The sequence below is a fragment of the Eublepharis macularius genome, chromosome 7, assembly GCF_028583425.1.
Source record: "Eublepharis macularius isolate TG4126 chromosome 7, MPM_Emac_v1.0, whole genome shotgun sequence".
Lineage (NCBI taxonomy): Eukaryota > Metazoa > Chordata > Lepidosauria > Squamata > Eublepharidae > Eublepharis > Eublepharis macularius.
The window spans coordinates 122381502-122406971 of NC_072796.1; the positions used below are offsets into that span (position 1 = coordinate 122381502).

Sequence of the window (25470 nt, forward strand, 5' to 3'; positions counted from 1 at the left end):
TGAGGATAAACAGTAGAAGTGGAGAATGTTGGAAGCCACTTGGGATCACCATTGGGGCGAAAAGTGGGGTATAGTTGAAGGAAAATAAATACATAAAGAGGAGGAAGAAAGAGAGAACCATCTGCGCATGTGATGAGATATTTGATAGACAGAAATGATTTCTTATTTAACTTCATTTCTACCCAGCTCCCCCAATGATGTAAACCCAAAGCAGTTTACATAATTCTCTTCCAGTTTTTCCTCACAACCACCCTGGGCCATTATTCCAGCCACTACACGACACCGGCTTTAATCAAACGAAGCTTCCCCCGCCGCTTAACTTCACGCTGGGGGTGGAGCTTCCTTGCTACGGTAACCGTTTCACCCCCCCCCCAACGCTTTTCTGCCAATCCCTCACCTAGGCTCCTTGTCCCCGCCCTTTCCTAAGCCCCGCCCCTCTCCGCTCTCCTTTATTGTATCTTTGCCGCTCTCTCCTCCGCATCTCTATGGTTTTCCCTCCCACAACGCTAGTTCCGGTTTCCGGTTTCCTCTTCTGCGTGTGGAGATTCGGTCTCCTGGGCAACGGCGGGCTGGCGTCTGCTCCTTCGCTCCCCTTCCCCCAACTTTCAAGCTCGCGTAAGTCGCGCATTCGCGGAGCAGAAGAGCTTTTTCTTTTTTTGCTCCGTTCAGAGTTGCTAGCTAGTTGATAGTTTTCAGCATTCTCTCCCGAGGCTGTAATGTCCCTGGAAGATGCCTTCTTTTGAGCCGAAGTCACGCACGCACACACCCCGGGCCTATAAATTCTTGCATTTTTCTCCAGGTGTTATAAGAAATAAACAGTGCAGTCCTAAGCAAAATTACTCTAGTGTGTGCCGGTTGATTTCAATGGGCTTGGACTGGAGTAACTCTGCTTAGGATTGCACTGAAAATGCTATAAAAATGTAATATAAAACCTAGCTGCTCTCATAAACAAAAGGAAATAGTGCTTTCCCACAGGCTTCCTGTTAGGGTTGCCAGCTCCAAGTTGGGAAATTCCTGGAGATCTGGGGGCGTGAAACCTAGAGAAAGTGGGGTTTGGGGAGGGAAAGGACCTTGGCATGGCATAATTTCATAGAGTCCACCCCCCAAAGTAGCCATTTTCTCCAGGTGAATTGATCTCTGTGGCCTGGAGACCAGTTGTAATTCCGGGAGATCTCCAGCTACTATGTGGAGGCTGGCAACCCTACTTCCTGTCTAAATGCTTTAAAATGAGCAACAGTGCCCCTGAGTGTGTGCAGAACAAAAGTTCACGTCATTGGGTGCTTCCAGACAGATTTACAAATCCAGCTTCCAGATCCACCCCATCAACTTGGCTGGTTTCCAACCAGATGTAAGGAGCGGTACTGTTTATTTTAGGTGGCAAAAGCTAGCTAGGAGGGCATAAGTGAATGTGACATGTGTAGTATATTCAAGACTGATTACCCCTTCCTGGCTTTTGGCCATCTCCTTGTTATCCCAAGGTGTGCGTTTCCCTCCCACTTGTTTTCAGTTCATTTATGAGGATGGCCAATAGAATGTGAATAACTTTGGATTCATTGATATGAAGAAGACTGTGATCTTGTACTTGGGATGAGAGAAAAACAGAAAAATAAGCCTGCAAAGTCTTATGCGTGTTGGGCTGCTTAATACCTCTCTCATCTTCAGCCTCTTCTCTGTGTGTTGCCCCTAAAGCAGGTGAAATTATTGTAGTGCTCCCCTTTGCATATCATTTCAGATGTGTGCAAACAAACAAAAAAACACAACTAAGAACTTTTATCTGTTTCTCCATTTATGCTTGATAAACAAAGCCATGCTTATGTGATGCTTAAAATGTCTCCACATCCCATCATTAGCAGTTGGATTTGGGCTCCAGTTCATCATCCACCATGTAGATTTTGGCTCTGCTCCTTGTCCTCCAAAAAATGGCACAATTAATGGAGCCCAAGGATGTCAGTAGTGGGTGAGCGAACTGGGAAGCTTCAGAGTTAGATGGTTCATGGGAGCCCATTTCATGCTTTCATTAAATTCTCTGCATTTAAAATAGGCTCGAAAAAAATACGTGTACTTTAAGTGGGCTTTCAAAAGCTAGCTGTTTTTCCGTCTACCGGAAAGGCTAGACAGAATTTGATGATTAACCTCATGAATCAGTTTCAGATCTTCAATAAAGTAGCGTGTTTAAAGAATGCTCTATAGCCCTGCTAAGCTTCATGTCAAATGTCGGGCTCCATAGCCATTGGTTATTAGTGAGCTGCTGCTAAAAGCAGATGCATCCAAGGTGATTCAGATTGCTTGGGGGTGGGGGTGAGGAAGGAGCAAAGTATGAGCTTTGTAAAAATAACCTCCTAGGAAGGTTGCACAGTATACACGTGCATCCAATAAGTGCATTTGCGTGGCTCAAGTGAACAAGTAAGACATTCCAATATGATGACAGATGTATAGTAAGGCAACTAAAACTTAAATTCAGAGTTCAACTGAGAACTTGTATTTGGAGGAATCAAAGCTGGTTTAGATTCAGTGTGTACAACTGGAACATACTGGTATAGTAATTTGTTTTGTTTGAACGTGTGGGTGGGGAAAAGAACAGTTGTAGTTAAACATACCCTTCTGTTTCCGCCCAACACATACCCATTTTCTGAGACTTGTTTTCCTCTTTTTGTACAGCTTAATCCTACAGAGTACATCAGATTTCAACCATGTCCACTCCTCCTCTAGCAGGGGCAGGAATAGCCCCTGGACCATTTTCCGGCCCCCAGTCTCAAGCTGCTCGCGAAGTGAACACTGCTTCTCTCTGTCGCATTGGACAAGAGACTGTGCAGGATATTGTATTTCGCACCATGGAAATATTTCAGTTACTGAGAAATATGCAGGTAAGCATCAGCAGGAACAATACCTCCCCCCTTAATACTGTGTTCATTTCCTGTGGTGTTTCTTGGATTAATCCCTAAAAAAGGATACAGTAGGAAACAGAAGAGCTTTAAGATGATGTAGAAAGAAATTTCCACTTGGAAAAGAGATAAACTTTCTTTAAGATAGCCTGATGACCAACAATTTTGATATATGTGTTTCTGAAATACTTAATTTTTTTTTAAAAGGCGAAGCAGAAATACAAGCATTATTGAAATCAATGCCGACATATATTATAAACTAAATAAACCAGTTGCATATATAAACCTATAACTCAGATTACATGACATCCTGAGTTCATAGTAGTTTTCTCCTCTGTTCTCTAGGGCAATTTTTGTTCCCATATAAATTTCCTCACTTACTCTTTCTTGATTTAGATGAACTTGGTAATAACAGCTAACCTTCATATGATTGTGATATCTCTTAACTACCTACACCAATCATTAGTTGATGGTTTTGTACAACTTTCCAGGTTTTTTACAATAATTTGACAATAATTTATACAAATAATCGTATGATTCTTTTGTTTTGTTTTTATTCCACTCTGGTTACTGTGAATTTTTTAATGTAAATACTTTCCAGTTTCCAATGGCTATACGGAGAGTATTTAAAAATCCAAAATTTAAGTGTTCTTTTTCTTTAAAAAATACTGCAGTTCTCTTCAAAGTAACTTTTAAAATGTATATTTTAAGCTGTAGTTTAAACAGCATCTTAAGAAATATATTGCCATAGTTTCAAAATAATATTGTTTGTGCTAGGCTCCCCCAGTGGGTGTGAGGGATCCCTGCTCCACCCCACCCCCCTTCACTTACCTGGCTGGTGGGGAGAAGGAATGGGAACAGACCTTCTGGGCACACTCTTGGGGCAGCGCGACAATGTCACTCCCAGGAGTGACATCATTGTGCCACCTCAGGAGCACTTCTGTGTTTCACAGCAGGCCAGTTTAGGCCCTAAATAGGTGCCCAAATGAGGGCAGCAGTAGGCCAATTTAAGCCCCAAATGGGTGCCCAGATTGGCCCACTGCAAAGGGTGTGCATACTTCCATGCCTGCACAATGATGTCACTTCCTGGAAGTGCCGTCACCAGAAGTAACATCATCGCACAAGCACAAGGAGCAAAGAGAAGGTGAGTGCTGGGTTCCCCCCTCCCCAGGAGGGTAAGGGGACCTGGGGACCCCAGTTTGTGCATAATTGAGGGGAAAAATTAGAAGGAAAAAGATCTCACAAAAGCCTGGATTTTTAACATATTTATATGAAAAGAAATTCACTGATCTCTATGGGACTTGCTTGTATGCATGGCTTAGAAGCAATAGGTAAATACTACAAATAAAGAAAAGTTGTTTCTGTGTCGATAACGAAGTAGCTAAGAAGTAACAAACAGTGCCCTCTTAAGCACCTTTTTTAGCCTACTGAATGGAGTAAGAACAGTGTTAACACTGCTTAGAAATGCCCTTTAAATTTTTAAAAGGCTGATTGATAACTTACCTAAATCTGCTAGAAGGAGATAGGTGGGAGATAAGTACTAAGTTGTCTTGGGCTCTTTCTAATTCTGTGATTCTTTAGTGTAGCAGGATTGCCAGTATTGGTACCATGGAAATCAATAGGAATCTTGCTATTGAAATTACTCTTTGGAAATGTGAAATGGTTATCATTTATGATTGTACTCTAGCAGTGTTCAGGTTAGTTTAATTTGTGAAGACGGTGATTCAGTGATAGTAGTTTAAAGTTGTGATCTGTGTTGCATTTGACAATATTCATAAAATTGAGGGAAAGTATTTATCTGATGAAGTATGTATGTATCTGACGAAGGGAGCTCTGACTTGTGAAAGCTCATATCCTGGAAATCTAGTTGGTCTCTGAGGGGCTACTGAACCCAAATCTTGCTCTATTCATCTATACTCTTCCTTTCTCACAGAAGAGAGATGGGTTTTTTTAAAGTACCTTTATTATTACACCTCTAACCAAAGATCTTGAGCAAAACAAAAAATACAGTTACAAATGTAGAGTACAAAACAAACATTAAAACAAACTTTATGGATTAAAATTAATTAACTATAATGGCTTAAAGAAACCACAAGTGCAAAGAATGTGGCCACAGAGTTCATTAGATCGTGGGACTCTAATCTGGAGAGCCGGGTTTGATTCCCCACTCCTCCACTTGAAGCCAGCTGGGCGACCTTGGGCTAGTCAGAGTTCTCTGAAGCTCTCTCAGCCCCACCCATCTCACAGGGTGTTTTGTTGTGGGGATAATAGTAACATACTTTGTAAACCACTCTGAGTGGGCATTAAGTTGTCCTGAAGGGCGGTATATAAATTGAATGTTGTTGTTGTTGTTTTTTCTGGGTCAGTATTTGTCAGCAGAAAAGAAATCACATGAGATTCAAGAGGCAGCTGATACTTACTCAAGATAGGTACAATCCAGAGGTCTCTGAGTGGCATCCATCAGTCACAGAATAAGCTAAGATGCACAACAGCAATAACATTCAGAATATGGAGTCTTAATAAAGCACCCCCTAAGCTTGGAAGTTGTCAAAACAGTCCACCTAGCATAAAAACATGCCTAAGGCCAGAAGTTGTAGGGAAAGTCAAAGGTGGAGGAATCCCCATTGCAAAGGTGAAAATACATGTCTTGCAGTGTGCTGGTTTGAATCCCACTATTGCTATGAGCTCTGCAGGTGGGCTTGGGTAATCCACTCTCTCAGCCCCAGCTCCCCAGCTGTATTGTGGGGATAATAATACACTGACTTTGTCTCTGTTCTGAGTGGGGTACTAATTTGTCTAGAAGAGCAATATATAAGTGAGTGATGATGATAAAAGATAATCCTGCAGATACGTGAATCCGAAGACATGAAGGAGTTTATAGGTAATTACCTTGAACTGAATTGGGGGACTAGATGGTAAGCAATGAAGCAACTGCAGAATAGATGTGATATACACGTGCTGCCTAGCTTCTGATAGATAGTAATCATGCCGCAGTATTATGTCACAACTGAAGTTTTTGATTTGTTTTCAAAAGCAGTCTTATGTAGACCCCCAAGGTTACTGTGGCATGGAGCCACATGGCCAGGTCTATGACACTTTTCCAGAAATTCCACCAACTTTGGGATGAATTTGATGCACTTTTGAATGTTGACAGTGAGTTTCCCTACATAAAGACTAAAACTATCTTTCTCTTTTACCAAAAAACTCCACCCTGCTTCAGGCTGTTATCCTAACTCTCCTAAAATTCTCTTATAGCCGTATCTTGGGCTATAAGAAAAATAGGCTTCATAGAGTTAATAGGAATTATTTCCAAGTAATTTTGGATAGTTTTGCTGCTGTACAACCCAGTCCTAACCAGGTTTATTCAGAAGTAAGTACTACTGAGTTCAGTAGAAGCCTATGCCTTCATAAATGCGCGTAGGACTCCATTATTTGTAACATTTACTTTTTCTACTGGCGAAGTTGTAAAAAGCTGCAGTATGTGAAAAAGTGCATACTTTAATGAGGATAGACAAGAGATTGTGGGTTTTTTTACTGTGACTAGATGGATTGTTTGTGAATAGTTAGTGATTATCCTGTATTAAAAAAGAGAAACTGTATTTAGCCACTCCAAGATAAACCTGCTCATTGAACCAGATATAAGTAATGAAGTTATTATGGAATGAGTGTTCTGAAATATGTTTAATTCTCTTCCAGTGTTTCTTACATGCCATGACATCTGGTAGTTTCTTTGATCCTGTTTTTGCAATGCAAATTCGTAGAAACAACTCAAACAAGTTACCCCTCACCATTACCCTCCAAATCAAAAATGATGATGTTAGCACCAGAGTTCCTACAATTTTTTTAAAAAATGAGCATGTGTAAGAGAATGAATTATCTGGTTTACTTTCATCTGTTTTTCGAGGGGTGTGTGTGTGTGTGGCATTTTGACACAGTTATTCTAAGAATATTTCTTTGGAGACAAATTCATTATTCAGTGGAATTTATTTACATATAATAGCCTGATCCTAAACATGGGAATAAATCCCAACTGAATTCAGTAGGATTTACTTAGAAGACAGGTCTAAGCATGACATTCTTAGCACCGGGCAAGGTCATTTTGGCTGTAATGCCAACGCTTGGGAATACCTCCTGAGGGTTGTTCTCCTGGCACCAAATTTACAGACTTTTAATTCCTTTTTAAAGATTCCTGGCTACGATGTTTTATTTACCCAAACTTTTGGTTAATTTCTCTCAGCTGGGAAATTTTGTTTGCGCTCCTTGAAGTGTAACTGTGGTTTTAACTGGACCTGTTGATTTTATGCTTGTTTCAGTATGCTTTTTGACATGTGCAGAAATCAAAGCCATGTGATATTTTAGGATCAACCTGCATTGAATGCCAGGCAGGCTTGAAAAGATTAGTGATGCTGGGTAGAACTGGTGTCCAGTTGCACCTTCTGGGAAGGAGGTAAAAGGGTAGCCTGTGATGGAAAATATAAAAATCAATAGTTAATCAAATGTCTATTTAGCACAGAGTGGAACTGCAAGTGCCATTATTTTTTATTGTTATGGTTATCTAATAGTAATAATATTGAGAGTCAGTGTGGTGTAGCGATTAAAGTTGTCATACTAGGATCTGTGAGGCCCAGATCCAAATCCCAGTTCTTCCCTGGAAGCTTACTGGGTGACCTTGGGCCAACCACACACTCAACGTAACCAGCCTCTCAGGGTTGTTGTGAGGGTAAAATGGAATATATGTCAATGAAAAATGAAATCAGGCCCTCAAGTCATAGTTGACTTATAGCAACCCCTGGTGGGGTTTTCATGGCAAGAGACTAACAGAGGTGGTTTGCCATTGCCTATCTCTGCAATGTTAGCCTTTGTTGGAGGCCTCTCATCCAATTACTAACCAAGGCCAACCCTGCTTAGCTTCTGAGATCTGATGAGATCAGGCTCTCCTGGCCTATCCCAGTCAGGCCATATATTAATACAACAGGGTATAAATCTCTAAAATGATTGAATGATTTCATAAAATGATGGATTGATTTGGCCGTGCACAAAAGAAGTCAGTATTTGTACTGTAGTTATGGTTGCCAGTCCCCTGCTGGGTGTGGGGGATCCCCCGCTCCCACCCTCTACCCCCTGCCCCCGCTTATCTGGCCGGTGGGGGGAAAGGCAGGGGAACGTAGCTCCTGGCCTGCTGCAAAGTGCGGGAGCACCCCAGGGCCTGTTGTGCCATTCCAGGAGTGCTCTCATGCTTTGCAGCGAGCTGATTTTGGCCCCAAACGGATCTGATTTGGCCCACTGTAGAGTGGAGGAGCACTGCCGGGAGGGCCCTAGATAGCTCCTGCAGTTCACAGGGAGCCAATTTAGGCCACAAAAGGGGCCAATTTGGCCCCAAACAGGCTAAAATTGGCCTGCTGCGGACCGCAGGAGCACTCCCAGGGGTAGCACAAGGCTGTGCACGATGATGTCACTTCCCAGAAGTGACGTCATGATGTAGCCTAAGAGTGTGTGTGCATAGCACACGTGGAAAGACCTCTACAAAGGTAAGTGCCAGGTCTCCCGCCTCCCACCTGGGGGGTGAGGGGCCATGGTAACCCTAACTGTAGTTGTCAATTGAGTAGATTCCACATACCTCACGGAGCAGTGGTTTGCAATCTGTTTGAGTATGAAGACACCTTTTAAACATCAAAAATTTCACGAACCCCCACATGATAGTAATCATTTTATTAGTGTCTATTGATTGAGAAAATATGTTTATCAGTTCTCTGCGACCATCATGCTTTATAAATATTTATAAATAAATTGTGCTTCTGGTTAAGCACAATGCCTGTTTCATCTGGAATATCAGATCCCTTTTTTTACCTCACAGCCACCCCCACATGCTGACCATTGTGTCATACTGCCATCTATAACTAAGCCTTCCTATAATATCAGTTAAACTGAAGAGTTCTAAGGTGAAAGCTTTTGGTAGCAGTGAAAGCCTTTTGGAAACACTGAGGAAGTCAAGGAGGAAGCTATATATAAGTCACAAATGGGGGCAAAACACCACAGGTGGTGTTAGTGGAGAGATTCAAACTCCCAAGGGAAGGTGTTGTTGAAGGGGAAAAAATCTGGGTAAAGTAGAAAACATCTGAAGCTCCGGGGGGGGGGGGGGGGAGTGTTGGTTGTGACCAGGACCTCCTGAGGTAAAAGAAGGTAACGCAAGAAGGAGCTGCAATAAAGGTCCAAGGCAGGTTAAGCAGAAAGCCACAACGCTGCTTTCAGATAATTTGGTAACATTTAAAGCTATATCTTTTAACAGCTATATCTTACTGTGCTTTTATCTCTTAAACAAATTTTGTAATTCAGAAAAGAGAGATGTGAAACTAAATAACTACTGAATACTGTTTTATTGAATGCCAATAAAAGGTTGCTGACTGACTGAATGCAATTTTTCCAACTAGCATTAATAGCAAGTGTGTGTTTGCTACACATCCCCAGGAAAGTTTAAAGCTGAAAGATGCATTTGGAATGTAATTTTTCAATAATATTTTATTTAGGAGAATGGATGAATGATATTGTATCTTCCTTTCTTTCTTTTTTAAAATGTGTGACTTCTCCAGCTTCCAAATGGTGTCACCTATCATACGGGCACATATCAAGACAGATTAGGAAAGCTGCAAGAGCACCTCCGTCAACTCTCAATACTTTTTAGGAAACTGAGATTAGTATACGACAAATGCAATGAAAACTGTGCCGGGCTTGATCCTATTCCCATAGAGGTAAGTGGGAGAGAAGTACTTCCTGAAAAGGTAAATGTTTGGAATTGTGCTTTATATTTCCATAATGCGCAAAGGTATAGGATGGCTATTGTATGTAGTTTTGCAGTCCTTTATTATCAGCTTTATTTTATATAATGCAGCTGCTGGAGTTGCCATTTACAGGAGAAGAATGGTGTGGTGGCACTCTTTAATCCTCCTCCTTGCTTTGCTTTCCTGCCAAAAGTATACATTTGGCCCCACTGGGGAAACTTTATGGGTACATGGCAAGTTTTCCCTGGCAGATGAAAGCAAAGAAGGAAAAGTGATTTTTCAGAAAGGGGAAAGGGTTAAGAAACGACTCCCTCCCCTTTAAATCATAGTTCCTTCCCGCAACTGCACTGTATTAAAAAAGGCCAAAATACTGTAAAATTATATGATTTGTAGTTCCACCCGTAGTGAGGACTGTTTTCTTTTGTTCCTTGCTCTAACCAAAGTGCTTTTACATTCCCCATATTATAACTTTATACCTAGATAATGAAGTACATAAAGTTTTAAGGAATAATTATCCATTTGCAGAAGAGAAACATCTGAAAACAGTTAACTGTGCAGTTTAAGCATTGGAGTTCCATACGTTTGTTTTGTGGCAGCCTTTTTTTTTTTTAAAGGACATGTGAAACTTGCTTTTCTCTCCTCATTCTGCCAGCAGCCAGCAGTATGTTTTCTATAAAAAGCTTTGTTCCCATTTGTAGCAACTCATTCCTTATGTTGAAGAGGATGGCTCCAAGCACGATGACCGAGGAGCAGCCAGTCAACTCCACTTTGCTAGCGAAGAGAGAAGGGAGATCATGGAAGTGAACAAGGTAGTGACTTGCAGCTGATGTAGCTCTATAGAGTGTACTTGGACAGAGTAAAATATGCCTTTGATTCCCATACAACATTATTTCAAAATTATATTTATTTATGCATTACCTTTCTTTAACAAGTGAGCCCAAGTTTATAAGACATCAGTAACTGTTATTGAAGCTGTCCTTTAGTGTAAGTTGTTGTACATCCTTATTTCTTTGCTCCAACTGTTTGGCTTTATGCCTTGCATTTTTTTCCTTTGAAGAAATTTCAGTGATTCTTATATTCTGACCATGTGGTCTGATTATTATGGAAGAGTTCTTAGATGAGCATGATCTGGCTCGTAGATCCAGAGGAGTTAGCCGTGTTAGTCTGTAGTAGCAAAATAGAAAAGAGTCCAGTAGCACCTTTAAGTTGCATCTGACGAAGAGAACTGTGATTCTCGAAAGCTTATGCTACAGTAAAGTTGGTTAGTCTTAAAGGTGCCACTGGACTCTTTTCCATTACCAGTGGTTCTCCCCACCACTGCACTTTGTTAATTTGTTTTATTATTTGTATATTAATTTTAGTTCTTGTTTTTATCGATTTTAACTGTTCACCGCCCAGAGCCCCTGGGGATGGGCGGTATATAAATTGAAAAAATAAAATAAATAAATAAATACCTGGCTGTTGCTAAGGTGGCTCCAGCAGCCCCAGTTATGCCTATGGCCTAACCTGTAGCTTCCCGAGATTCTCATTCCTCTATATAATACTTCCATTTAGCATCTGGAGGCTGAAGAAAGATTACTATGGGAAGAGCATTTATGTATGCTTCTTCAAAGTGATGATTAATACAGTTGATTGTTAGTAGGTTTAAGAACTAACGGTTAGAGTGTAAGTTGCTTACACAGGTCCCTGGAAGACCAAAGACATATCTTGTGAATAAGGTCCAAACTCTGTGTGAATACAAAGCCAGGGCTGTGAGCACAAGCTTAGGCTGGAAGGGTGGGTTCATTAGCCCAGGACCCTTGAGTTCAGTCACAGCTTGAAGCTCAGGTGACAGACAGTATTGTTCTTTGACCCTGCAGGGGTGGCTAATCCAGAGGTTTCCAACTGCCTACTGTTTGCAGTAGCTGATGATGCATGTTCCTGTTGCTTTCTGTATTTGAAGAAAGCTTTTGTTTTTATTTGTTTATTTATTAAAGCATATACACCCTGACTTTTCCTTTGGCTCAAGGCAGCTTACAGATTAAAACAAATCTTGAGTCCTGAGGCCTTGGGAATTGATGAGATTTGACAGATATATTTTGGTGTATAAACACAATGGAAACTTAGAGGAGGAAATGTATTCTCATGTTTGGCACAGTGTATTTGGAGGCTTCTGTGCCATAAAACCCTCAATCTACCTGCCTACCTAAGCACATACACTGCTTGGTAGCTCACTTAGTTAGGTTCCAGCCACAGGCTATGAGGTTCCTGGTTCCAGTCCCAGACACCCTAATGGGATTTTGAGGGCAGTCTTGAGTCAGGCTTTATTTCAACGGCACCCACTCAGGCCTGAACATGGCAGGTCATGTTTGAAATGGGTTGGATCATATTATAACTTGAAACTTAATGGCTGAATGGAGGTTTGGGGCCATAGTGGTAATAAAATAAACACCATTCTTGAACATCAAAATACATCTTACAAAACACAGTTGAGTCTGCAGTAAGGATAAGCACGTATGCCTTTTTGTCAGACTTTCAGGGGGAAATGTGTCCTTTATGCTAAAGATGGAATCAAATTTTCTGCTTCAGTGTGAGTTTACAATTGCAAATTACCATCCAAGTGAATACAGCTGACAGATTAGCATTTATTATGAGGATCCAGATTGCTTGACAGGATAACGCATTGAGCTGCCTATTTGCGCAACTTATCCTTCAGCTTGCAACAGCAGATGCAGAAGGAAGACTGTGCAAGGGCCTTATACAATAAGAAAGATGGTGAAGAAACGCGGGCAAAAGGCCTGTGGGGAGAATCCAGCAGGAACGTCTGCTCTTCAAGCCCCGTTCATGGTGGGCTGAGTGTGTTGAGATAGAAACGTTTAAAACACATTATTTCAGTAGGCCTCTTCTATTTGTGAGGGGGAAGCTGAGTTACAGTATCATCGTAAGCAGAGTTGTATCCTTCTAGTGGAGAGAAGCGAGTAACTCTCCTTAGGATGGCAGTGCCAGTCAGTGACAGCGAAAACAGAGGAGGAGGTGACTGGTAGCATCTTAAAAGACAGATTTGTGGTGGCAGCCTGGCATAAGCTTTCATGGACTAGAGCCCATTTATCTGATGCATGGAAGCTGTTATTCTTAGTTGGCAGGTATACTGCATATAAAAGGAAAGGAAAGCTGTAAATAATGGGGGCAAAAGGCCATGCGATACCAGAGGTACAGCCTGGGACGTTTTCGAATCAAAGGTTGAACTGATAGTTCAAATTAGTTTTCAATAGAACAATCATGAACAAATATATATAAAAAATCTTCCAGCAGAGAACAAACCAAGGATCTTATGAAGTAGGTACAAAACCTTATGCCACAATAAAATGCTTTTTTTTAAGGTGCCCAAAGGGCTCACTTCTGTATTTAGAGCTATTTAAATAATTACGGTGAACTTGGAAAAAATGAAGCTCCACTTTAAAAAAAGTTTTTGACATTTTCAGCTTCTGTCACTGCCAATTAGCGAGGAAAAGGATGTTAGGAAAGCCTTTCCATGCAGGCAGCGGGCCTGAGCCCAGCAAAGGAAGGTGGGGGGGGGGGGGGGGAGGCTGCAGCCTGTTAATTTTAAAGAAAAGCAACTGTCATTTCCCCCCATTTTCTCTAATCTGATGGTATAGCATCATATATGGAGGAAGATTTAATATAACATGAATTTATGCACAGTTATATGCAGTCTTTAACCGTTAATATGCTTCACTGTCTGTTTTTCATGGGGTTTATTGATAGCTTTATGGCATGTTTTTGCCCTTGTTGTTGTAGCTGAATGCTAATTTGTTTATCATCCTCCTTGGTGTGATCTTGTAAAAGGAATTTCATAAATGTTTATGATGGAGCCTAACTTCTTCCTTAAGCAAAGAGAGAGTTAGTGCAGTAGTATGACTGCACTGCGATTTGTTCCTTGAAGCTTCACTACAAACCCCCCATTCTTTGCACTTTTAAAGACATTATAATCTCCTGTTTTTTTAAAAAAGTAATAATTTTTAAGGACAGGTTTGAATTTTCTAGAGTCTGGCAATCAATCAATATTAATGTATACAGAAGAAACCTTGTAACGATTTTCACTAGCTTGAATTTAACCTGACTATAATCATATGCAAGAGGCATAGATGAAAATTCTTACAACAAACTCCAAAGATAATAAATATATACTTTCATCTTTTGACTTAGACATAAAATAACCTTGTGCTTCATCTATAAAATTACTCCCTTCATTTGCAGTCTTTCATGGCTGGCTTGGAAACATTGCAAAAAAGGTGCTTCTTTCTATTATCTATCCAGTGGGGGAGAGAGGGGGGACCAACCCTCTTCTTGTACACATCAAGACATTCTTGTCATCTTTAAATACATTTTTGGTGTCATGGGAAGGACATGCTGTACTCCTGAATTTAAGAAAAGCTTATGTTTTCTTGGCACACATGGAGCAATCCTAAGGAGGCCTATTCAGAATCCTATTCAGGTCTGTTCAGTGGGGCTTACTCTCAGGAAAGGATTGTACTGATAGTCTCTAGTTATGGAGAGCCCAAGCTGTTTGGGGCTCAGTAGGTCAGAACTGAGACTAGAATGCTGGTCAGAAGTGGTCCTAGCACTTGAGAATTGTCTAACACACATGTTTTCTTCATGTTATGGCTTATGTACATTCTTAACATGTTTCGTAAAAAGAGACATATGACACACACATTTGCTATACATTGAAGATTATATACAGGTTTGGATCCAACAATTGTCACTCCACCTCACCCTATTCCCCTCTCTACTACTGCCCCATCCCACATGCCTTTTGTCCATATAGATCCCAAACACAGCTTTTTTAGTGGCCAAAGAGGACCCTCCCTTTCACAGCATAAAAGCTGGTTGTATCCAGTCCACAGTTTTAGCACACTGAAGTTATATCATGCGGAAACATTGCCTTCCCACCCAGTGAGATCCAAACCCCCTTGTATTCTTACTGTACTAGTAGCATCCTGTCATCCAGGGGAATTCCATGTGAAGCGCGAGACAGTAATCTAACAGTGAGTCAGGTACACAACCCACTGGCATTTTTTGTAACTCCTGTTGTGAGGGGCATAATTTGAGATATTAAGGCCCAGAACAAAAGTGGAAAAATCTGGGGAAAATATCACTGCCTTCCTCCCCTTTCAGGCTTTTCAGTTTTTCAAATGGAAACCCTCCTGTAATACATTTTCTCTTTTGGAATGGATGAAATACACTTTCCCACTCGTTTTTCTCTTTCTTGAGATTCCACACAACTGCTTTGTCCTGCTCAGATTTCTGTCTCCTTTCCATATTCAGTGCTATTGAGGTTAGAATTGTATAGCTGATTAATAACCATAGTGACCCGTAATTTGTAATTATTGTGGGCCTGTGCCCAGTGAGTACTCTTTTATCAGGGGACATGATGGAACGGCGGACCTTTTTTCAGGGATGTTTTGCCCCCCCCCATCCACTCCCCCCCATCGCTTTATAGAAGGCTTGGCGCTATTGTTGTGGTTGCCTAGCAACCTCCAACAGCTGCTGAGAGTTCAGAAGGAATTCTTTTCTTAAAGCTACAGCTGTTGCTTATGTTACTTTGGGGAGTTTTAATCCCCTGATTTTTTTTTTAAAGATTTCAGATTTTTCTGTAACCCTGTGGCTTCCTTCAGGCTTGGAGTGGTATCTCCCTGTCTCTCTTTTGTGGCTGTATCAGTGCTATCCTCTGTGGCATGATTTAGAAACAGATCTGTTGATGGGCAGAAATCTCAGTATTGCTCTTTGTTATGGGGAAAGTCCAGCTTTTGTCAATTAGAAACATGGTATGAGTGGAGTGGACTGTACTTACAGTTTCCGGCTCAGTATTTAATTTGTGCTTTTCCACCAATGAAGGGGCCCAATCCAACTACACAGTGAAATGCATTAACTTAGCTGGAATCCAGATCACCGAGGCAGCAGGTGGCACAGCAAAGGCAATGGTTTTTCAGAATGCCAGACTTGTGTGTGTGTGTGTGTGTGTGTGTGTGTGTGTGTGTGTGTGTGTGTGTGTGTGTGTGTGTGCGAGAGAGAGAGAGAGAGAATGCCTATTCCATAACCTGAAAAAATCCTTTACATTGGCTTATGACTGGTTCAGTTGCATCTGAAAATGCTATACATCTTTATTGTCCCATTCACTATCAGCCGTGCTGTTCTGGTGTTGATGACGGACAGAAATATTGATTTTTTTTCTTCTTTTTCTCAGAGAGTGGGGTGGTTTCACAGTGCTAGCTGAGGCAAATCCTACCCCCCCCTCTATTTATAATCTGAAAATAAATCTGAAAGGCCTACCGAGATGTGCTGTCATCATCTGAATAATTAAAATGTGTCAGTTTCTTCTGCCAAAAGAAGTTTTCTTTTTTAATTTTTTAAAAAAGCTACAGCTTGCTGCAGCCACGTTCAGGAAACTTCTCCTGCTTAATTAGGCATGTGGAAGCAAATTCTTAAATCCCGACGTTGCTCTTACTTTTTTATTTATTTGATTACAATATTTATATCCTAGGTTTCTAAACGTACCCAAGTTGACTTTACTACACTTTATGCTGCTTGGCTTCCATTGGCTTATATGCAAATCCTCAGGGGGTTTATGGAGACAAAGAGAAACATAAGATGCTGTTTTCGGACATCACAAACAAGCTGCAGTTTGTTCTTGACAAGAATGTGCCTAGTTTGTTCCTGGCTGTGTGCGCACCCTTCTTTCCTCTTCCTCCCCGCTTGAGCTCAGAGCTGAAGTTGAAGACTTTGTGGCTTAGAAAATCTTCTGCCTCACGCAACAAATTGCAGTTAGTGCTATCTGGGAAGTCTGCAATGTTGGCTTCATGCATAACAGGAGGATAGGGAAAGAAGTATATGTGCCCACATATAAACCAAGGTTATTCCCACCAGGAGAAACCAGAATTTGCTTGTTACATCTGAATGCACCCATAGAAATCTGTGTCATTTAGGGTTGGTACTCTTTAAAGCCCTGTTGATTGAGAGAGCCAGTTTGGTGTAGTGGTTAATAGTGCGGGACTCTAATCTGGAGAACCCGGTTTGATTCCCCACTCCTCCACTTGAAGCCTGCTGGGTGATCTTGGGCTAGTCACAGCTCTCTCAGAGCTCCCTCAGCCCCACCCACCTCACAGGGTGATTGTCACGAGGACGATAATAATAGCACACTTTGTAAACTGCTCTGAGTGTGGCATTAAGTTGTCCTGAAGGGCAGTATATAAATTGAATGTTATTATTATATTATTATCATCTTTTATGTTGTGAATATAGGTATTAGCTGAATTGCTCTGAACATTCGATTTATTTATAGTGGTGTGGATTCAACCATCCTACAAAGAGCCTTCCTCTAGCCTAAGGAGTCTTTGTCCAGTTCAAGTGGCTTTTCCATTGGAGGACATTTCCTTCAGGAAGGCACTCCAGTCAGCTGGAGCAAGGGTGCAAACTTAAAGCGGTGTGGGTGGCACTTTAAACTTTAAATCCCTGCCCTTGCTCCAGATGACTGGTGGAGCCCACCAATCATCTGGAGCAAGGGTGTGAGGTTTAAAACACCCCATAGCTTTCTGAGGCAATCCAAATTGCTTCTGAAAGCTTTGATTCTGGTTTCCCGATTTGGGCCCCCAATGCTGGGCCCGATTCGGAAATCCCAAATCTTTACAAATTGGGTCCGATTCAAGTATTTATTCTAAATTGGAAACCCGAATTGCAAACCCCTGCTTAACACTACATTGGCTAAATAACATTTGTGCGGTCCTACGCCTTGCTCTGTGGGGAATAAAGTCATTACAGTCTTTACTCCTCTGCTGAAATCAGAGTGTCTCAGGATGTTCGAAGCAAGCAAGAAGTCTTCCAAGCCATCCCACTGATGATTTGTATTTGGGAGCTTATAAGGGCCATTTGCTTCTGAGGTCTTTGGTATACATACTTGTCGTGTAGCAAAGCAAAGGTGGCCATGTTATTCTCCCAACCAACTTGTGCACCAAGGATTTTAGGCTTGCTTTTGAAAAAAAAAGAAGTGATATTTTGTTTTCATTACAATATAGAGAATTGGTTTTAAATACATCCCATGTAGAATAGCCAGCAAGTCAGCTACAGTTGCGGAGTACGTCACAGAAGCGTTTCCTTCGCATTGTGAACTATGTCAAGTGCTCAGGAAAAAAAATAAAGAGCGCTGGAAGCTGGGAGGTTTAAAAGTCACTGCATGGTGCCGAATTCTTTTCACAGCCCAAAGCAAGTCCCGTGGGGCAGTTTAGAGGGAAAGTTATACAGTGTGTAGCAGTAAAATCTGAAGCGTCGCTCCTCAGGAAGTCCATTCATTGTGTCAAATGTGCCCGAATTGGCCTGGCTCTGTCTTCTAACACAAATCCAAACTGAGCTTGCTAACCTAGGAGGCAAAGTGCTGCGCAAGCCAACCAAACTGAACACCATTAATTTGGGGCCAATATAAAATGGCCGGGGGGGGGGGATTACATTTTTTTATGCAGAAAGACCTAAGTGACATCACACTGTGAGAAAGAAAATTGCAAACGCTTCAGTCCTTACTCTACAACTCAGTCATAGCGGTGGCAGAGGCCAAGGAATAATTCCTGGTTTTGGCAATACTGAGAAGGTCTTTGATACCATTTCATGGCCATGTTAAAACACAGCTCTGTGGCAACACTTTTAATTCACAGCAGTACAGATCGTTGGTATGACTTATTCCTGTAATCACAGCGGCATTAGGTTTGTTTTGTGTTACTGTTCACTGGCAACCTTACAAGAAGAAGGGTGCCCGTAAGTCTTGCTTGGCTGATTGTGGTTAATTTTTTTTGCCAGGTTTTTGTCAGGTACTATGTTGTTTAAGTTTTTGTAATAAACCCCTGAGTCCATATATGATAGATGCAGATATTAATGAGTAAATGCAAATTTTTAGTTGTTTGTGTTATCAGTAAAACTGTTGGTGACTAGAGCCTGAATATATGAGCTTTCTGCTTTTATCTCAAGATTTATTTGTGGACCTCCCGAAACTTAATAGAATTCAACATGGTGAGGCATTTTCACTCAAGGGGATTGGTTTCAGCCATAAATCACGCTTGGGATGTATTGGCAAAGCTATTTGGGGAGCTGGCACAGCTCTTTCCCCATTGCCCCACCTACCACTAGTAATCTTTCAAATTCTTGAATATCCTTCTTGCCTAAAGCGTGTTAGATTCACATCAGTTTGTCTGTTTCTCCGGAATCGAGATATGCTTACTAACACGGACAGGGAATCTTGATCAGATCAGAGATATGCAAGCCATGTTGTGCCATTTGCCGCTGGGAGAACAAATTTCAGTGAAAGACGGATCAGAAAGAGAGTATTAATTTACTTCTCCGCTGTGCAGACCCAAAGCAGCTTACACCGTTCTCCTTCCCTCCATACCATCATCACACCAACCCTGTGAGGTTGTTTAGGCTGAATGTGTGTGACCTGTGCAAGGTTGCTCAGCCAGCTTCCATGGCAAACTGGGGGTTTGAACCTAGGTCCCCCAACACTAGACCAACACTCTGGCCATCACAACAGACTGTCTTCTACTCCTATTCTGTGTCCTGAACTCTCATGACATTGAATTGTGATTATTCTCCCTTAATCATCTGCTGCCATAGCTCTGCATAGCAGAGTTCTGTGCTGCCCTGCACAGTGCCATTTTCCTGATTAAAATTCAGAATACATAGACTGAGCAAATATACCAATGTTGACAAACTTTTCTTTCCACAGAAACTGAAACAGAAGAATCAGCAGCTGAAACAAATTATGGATCAATTACGGAATCTCATTTGGGACATCAATGCCATGTTGGCAATGAGAAACTGAAATATGTTTTTATTTTTTCTCATTGTGACAGTTGATTTTTTTTTTATCTATCGGGAAGAAATGTATTTTTCAAGAATTCTTTTTTCCCCCCTTCCACTGACTATTCCATATGCTTGTTTTTTTAAAAAATAAATATATATATTTAAACCTACACACAGCTTATATGTGTAAAAATGAGTGGTGTTGGATGCAATATTTGAAATCCATTTGTTATATTTTGATTTAAAAGATGTTGATAATTTGAAGCTTATAAATTTTTTCAGTATGGAAATTGTTTCATACCAGGCCAGCTTTAAGAAAAACCAGAAACCTCACTGTGGAAAGGGACCGTCCGTAGGATCCGGAGTCCCCAAACAGAAAGACGCTTCTGCTTGGGGGGCGGGGGAGGGGGGAGCATTTTCAAAGATTCTTGATTCTCATGGCAGATGCCCATACTGCATACCATGCTGTTTTTTGGGGGGCGGGGAGGGGCTTCGAGTGAACATGAGGGTAGGGTGGGCGGAATGCAACTGGAAGGCAGAAGCAGGAAAGATTGGCTCTGAGAGAGGGGCCTTTGGACCCAGCACAGTATGCTTCATGTTCAACTTGAGCTGAGCTGAAAATTTTCATCCTGGTCTTTCGACTACTATACTGTAAAGCCAAAGCATCGCTTTGCTTGTTTAAATATCCACTGTATTGAATGAAATGGTCTAAGACTCTGAAACAGATTACTGAAGTGTGCTGTTGAAGACCAATTCTGTTTTCAAAGATGGCTTGTTTTTGAGCTTCATAACTCTTTCCAAGGGTAGTTTCAGGTAGATAGTCGTGTTGGTCTGCAGTAGAACAGCAAGTGTTGAGTCCAGTGGCACCTTAGAGACCAACAAGATTTTCAGGGTATGACCTTTCTAGAATCAAAAGTATCTGAAGAAGGGAGCTTTGACTCAAAAGCTTATACCCTGAAAATCTTGTTGGTCTCTAAGGTGCCTCTGAACTCAAATCTTGCAGTTCTCCTTTCCAAAGGTATTCCCTTGTTCAACTCTCAGAAGAAAAAATGTCATTTTCTATTTTCCACTGAGCCGCTGGTAACAAATATCATTGGGGTTGCTGTATTACCCTGTTGCAACGAAGATTCTCATTATCCTTAAAAACAAATGGATTTACTATGGCATAAACTTCGACAAAGTATGCCTTGGTCCACTATAGTTTATGGCACAATAAATCTGTTATTCTGTGTTATAAGTAAAGATATCTAGGGTATTTAAATATAAATGATCCTGTCCCAAGACTCTGTTCTTCCTGAATGTACTTTTCATTTATTTTTATTTATTTATATTCCACCTTTCTCACTGAGACTCGAGGTGGATTACACAAGTCAAGATGATCAACAGCTGGGACATTCAACGAACAATGCAGTAGGGTATGGAGTGCAGAAGTTTGAAAAAGCAAGCGGAAATCCTATACAGAACAAACAATTCTGAAACAAAACATAGGCAATTTAACCTGACGTATTGAACAAGACCGAAACTGCCCAGTAGGAGCATACTTACTGCATTTTGGTAGGTCTCCAAGTTGATTTTGAGGGGCTACCTATGTAGTGTGCATTACAGTAGTCTAGTCTCAATGTTACCATGGCATGGATCCAGGTGGCCAGATCAGCCATGTCAAGGTAGGGGCCCTTTTCTGGGATAGAATGAGTTTGAAGAAAACATACCTTGTAGCTGCATTAACTTGCTTCTCTAGCAACAGTGCTGGATCCAGGGTTATACTGGATAACTAGTATAACCCAGGGTTATACTAGTATAACCAGCTTCCCAACCATCATCATGTCAGCCTCATCTGTGCTCAGTTTCAGTTTGTTTGCTTTCAGCCACTTGACCACAGCTGTCAGGCAGTGATTCAAAACTTCTACTGTATCACCCAGGGATTTGGATAGAGAGAGAGATGGTTGGGTGTTATCCACATATTGATGACATCCAGTTCCATAGCTATGAATGATTTCTCCTAAAGGCTTTACACAGATGTTGAATAATATGGGAGATAAGAGTTTCCTGTGGAACCCTGCCAGTGAATGCCCTCTCTGAAGACAGCTGGTCTCCAATAGAAACTCTTTGAGTCCATTTCATGAGGAACGATTTAAACCAGTCCAAGGCATATCCCCTGATACCTACTTCTGCCTCAATGTCTCAACAGGATGGCAAGATCTGCTGTGTTGGGAAATGTCCTTGGAGAAAAGTACTCAGAACACACTGGGCCATTTTCAAGGCAGAGGAGACTTCTTTCCTACACCAGTTCTGTATATTTTCCTGCCGCTTTTGTTATCAAATGGTGCAGATCTTTTGTTTCTGAACCTAAAGTAATCCAAAGGCATATTTTAAAAATAGATGGTTAAATCAAGGCAGTTGAAGTGCACTGAAGGATGCCTATTGCAGGATGCTACAGATGCAAGTGAGACAAATGCTTCAGTGCCTGGAATAGATGGAGATACTTTCCTGTTAAAGATGGTGAGAAAAATGCTGTCTCAGGGACTGGCAATAGATCAAGATGGGTAGCTGGACCAGAAGTCACCCACGTCTTTGACACAAAACAGGAGATGCCTGTTCACTTCCATGTTGGAGATAGTTCACATGTGTGGGTCTGATTGGATTCACATGCATCCTAAGATCTTATTTTGCATGTGCTAGAAGTACCAAGATTACAGTACACTGGAAGTTCAGGATATTTATTACAGAGATACAATCTCTCAGTATGGAGGGCAGGTTTTGATTTCTAGCTAAAAAGAAATAGCCCTGCAGCTGTGGCTGGTAACCTTAAGCTTCTGGCTTTCCATTTGGACATGGAACTCGGTGATCTGGGCACGGAACCATCTGGCTTTCTTTTTAGTGAGCATTCTTCCCTCCTTCCAGGCATTTCTGCACTGCACCAGCTTCTGATGTATTATCTATATGATCTGAGCAAAGATGCTAGGCGTGTTTGAATATAGATGATCCTGCCTTGGACTTGCATTAAACAATCTCCAGATTCTTTCTACTCCTATGAACCCTCTGGAACAGACTTTGTTGTCTTTATTACATTTTGATCACATCCTCCATCCAAGTAGAAGGTAACGTACGTGGCCCTAGTTATACCATTTGATCTTTGCAACAGCCCCATGAAATTACACTGAGAGGAAACGATTTGCCAGGGCCAGCCAATAAACTGAATGAATGAATGAGGATTTGAACCTTACCCTCTCTGGCACATTTAACCTACTGGCTTTGATGCATTAGGTCATGGTATGTCTGTCTCCCTGGAGTCCCCCATAGCCACTATGGGTCAAAAAGTCTTGTATGTGTGTAAAGAGCCACCAAGTCTCGGCTAACTTATAGCAACCGCATAAGATTCTCTAGGCTTCACAAATGAGTTACGGACCATAGACTGCACCACTTATGTTGCCTTACGTACTATCTGTTGCTTTAAATATGTACTCCTATATACTACCTGTGCTTCCTGTTGTCTAATGTCAGCCCTAGAATTGCTTATGTGCTGTTTCAGCATTTCTTCAACTCTGTATTGGATTCTTGCTAATGCTGTGTCTTTGTAAACTTGTATTTATTAACCCTATGGCATTGTTTATGGAAATGTCCTTGATATTGACTGTACTAATCTCACACCTTGTAATCTGCCTTGAGTCTAAGTGAGAAAGGCAGACTATAAATAAATAAATAAATAAATAAATAAATAAATAAATAAATGTGGGCAAGAAAGCAACAGAGGTGATTTCCCATTGTCTGCCTCTGTGTAGCAACCCTGGGTTTCCTTGGTGGTCTCCTATTGAAGTGCTAAACAGGGCTGACCCTCCTTAGCTTCTGAAAGCTGATGAGCTAGGGCTAGCCTGGGCTATCCAGGTCAGGAGCAAAAGAGCTCAGGCATTGGCTTTGAGCTCAAAATCCTTCATACAGTTCATCAGAAGGCATTCGTGTATATTTTTAATGTCATTTACACAAAACAGCAGCTAAAAGGTCTTGGATCTTTGTTTCTTAGCTCATGCGCACAAGTGTATAGTAGTAGCTGCGAGTCAATGACACAACCTCAGCAGCATTTCATTAGTTACAGTTTACAAGGATTGGCTTTGATCACAGATGCAGGTCCAGTGGTTGAGTCTTCATTGTATGGTTCAGTTTCACCAAACGGGAGCAGAGAAGGATATGACACATTATAGGCTTTTGTTTCTGGGATAAATGTGGCTGAAGATAATCTAATTTTAACATGGAATTTCCAGATTACCTCTCAAACGTGAAACTGTTTGCAAAGTGGTTTATAACAATTTAAAACTATAAATAAACCCACATTGATTAACAGTATAAAATAAGTTGAAACTGCATTAAAAGGACCAGTAAAGATCTCCAACCTAATTCCTAAAGATCCAGCAGAGCAAAAAAGGACTTCCCCTGCTTCCAAAAGAGGCCAAGGAGGAGCACAGTTGGACTTCTGAGGAGAATGTGTTCCATAACTCCGCTGGCAGGTTAAACCTTGGGAGGTGGGGGAGAAGTGTCACATGGGCTGATATCTCTTCTGCCACAATTCTCTGAGTCTAGATCAATCAAACTCTTGGATTTGTGTTGGTGCAGGTCCAGTAATAAAATAATTAAGAAATTGAGATTACGTCGGTCGGTTCTTTCTTTCTTTCTTTCTTTCTTTCTTTCTTTCTTTCTTTCTTTCTTTCTTTCTTTCTTTCTTTCTTTCTTTCTTTGCAACTGGGGAAAACTGGCAGCCAAGACATTTCTTGAAGTGTTAAAAATAGGCAATGGGTTGGAAGATTTTTTTTCTCCCTTCTATTTGCAACAAGAGTAAGTACATACAAATCAAACTGTCTGGATCGTATGCCTCACAGTGCTATGGAAATTCGTAAACAAACCCACGGACAACTAATTTTATACAATCCCAAGCAATGAGGGAAGTGATGAAATGGCAGCAGAAAATAAATGGCATTTCAAAATTGCCATTAGGTAACTTACAGCTCAATCCTATGCACATTTACTCCAGAGTAAGTCCCTGTGCCTTTAGTTGAACTTGCTGTTAGGTAAATGTGCATGAAGTTGTGCAATTATGTCTAACCAAAAAAACAAAGGTTATGAGAAAGAAATCACCTAGGGCATAACTCTGGACCTTTAATAAAACAGTAGCTCCGCTGCAGTCAACTGCAGTTTTTTGGATTTATAGCAATATAACTGGGAGCAGAATTTGATTTCATTTGCTTATTCATAAGGCACAGATCTTACTAGACAAAGGGAAACAGCCAGTAAATTTCCACAAAGTCATTTATGTTTTAAATACTAACAGGATATGCTCGCACAAGGGCCTCAGAGAAGTTGGATCCAAACAAGCTCTTGCATGAATCGAAAGGCATGTCTATTTACTTTCGGGGGTGGGAGGGTAGGGGACGAATTCTGCTGCTTTCTCCTATTAATTGCAGCTTCCTGACTGTCTGCGAGCTCCCTGCCCGGGAACTGCTATTTGGAGCATTCAGGGTGGTGGTGAAAGCAGGAAAGACGTGTTCTCTGAGCAGAATACAGCTTTGGGTTCATTGCATCCATCCCAATGTCTTCCTGTTAAGAGTATCAAAATCAAAAAGAGTCCAGTAGCACCTTTAAGACTAACCAATTTTATTATAGCATAAGCTTTCGAGAATCAAGTTCTCTTCATCAGATGCCTGATCAAAACTGGGCAGATACAGAAGAGAAAGAGAGGAAAGAAGAAGGCATAAATCACAATAGGACAGAATGCAATTAGCATGGAGGCTATCAAAACATTCCTTTGCTTGGAAATGTAAACATCGGTGTGCAGTCAGTTTGCTGTATTAGTTTGTAGCAGTGAAGGTATCCAATTCCTATGTAGTATAAGCCTTCGGTAACCACAGCTCTCCCTGCCAGCTGCATCTGACAAAGAGAACTGTGGTCCCCGAAAGCCCACACCAGGCGTCACTGGGCTCCCCCAGATCACGCCTCTGTAAAGA

At 41.3% G+C, this 25470-nt stretch overlaps 1 protein-coding gene across 1 annotated transcript; it reads left to right on the forward strand.

The window, feature by feature from the left end:
• Positions 1-527: 527 nt before the first annotated feature.
• On the forward strand, positions 528-19632 carry MED30 (mediator complex subunit 30). The gene is made up of 5 exons (XM_054985539.1): positions 528-615; positions 2659-2864; positions 9470-9628; positions 10357-10467; positions 19404-19632. The coding sequence occupies exons 2-5, from the start codon at positions 2691-2693 to the stop codon at positions 19497-19499; spliced, it is 540 nt and encodes a 179-aa protein (XP_054841514.1). The 5' UTR covers positions 528-615; positions 2659-2690; the 3' UTR covers positions 19500-19632.
• Positions 19633-25470: the final 5838 nt, after the last annotated feature.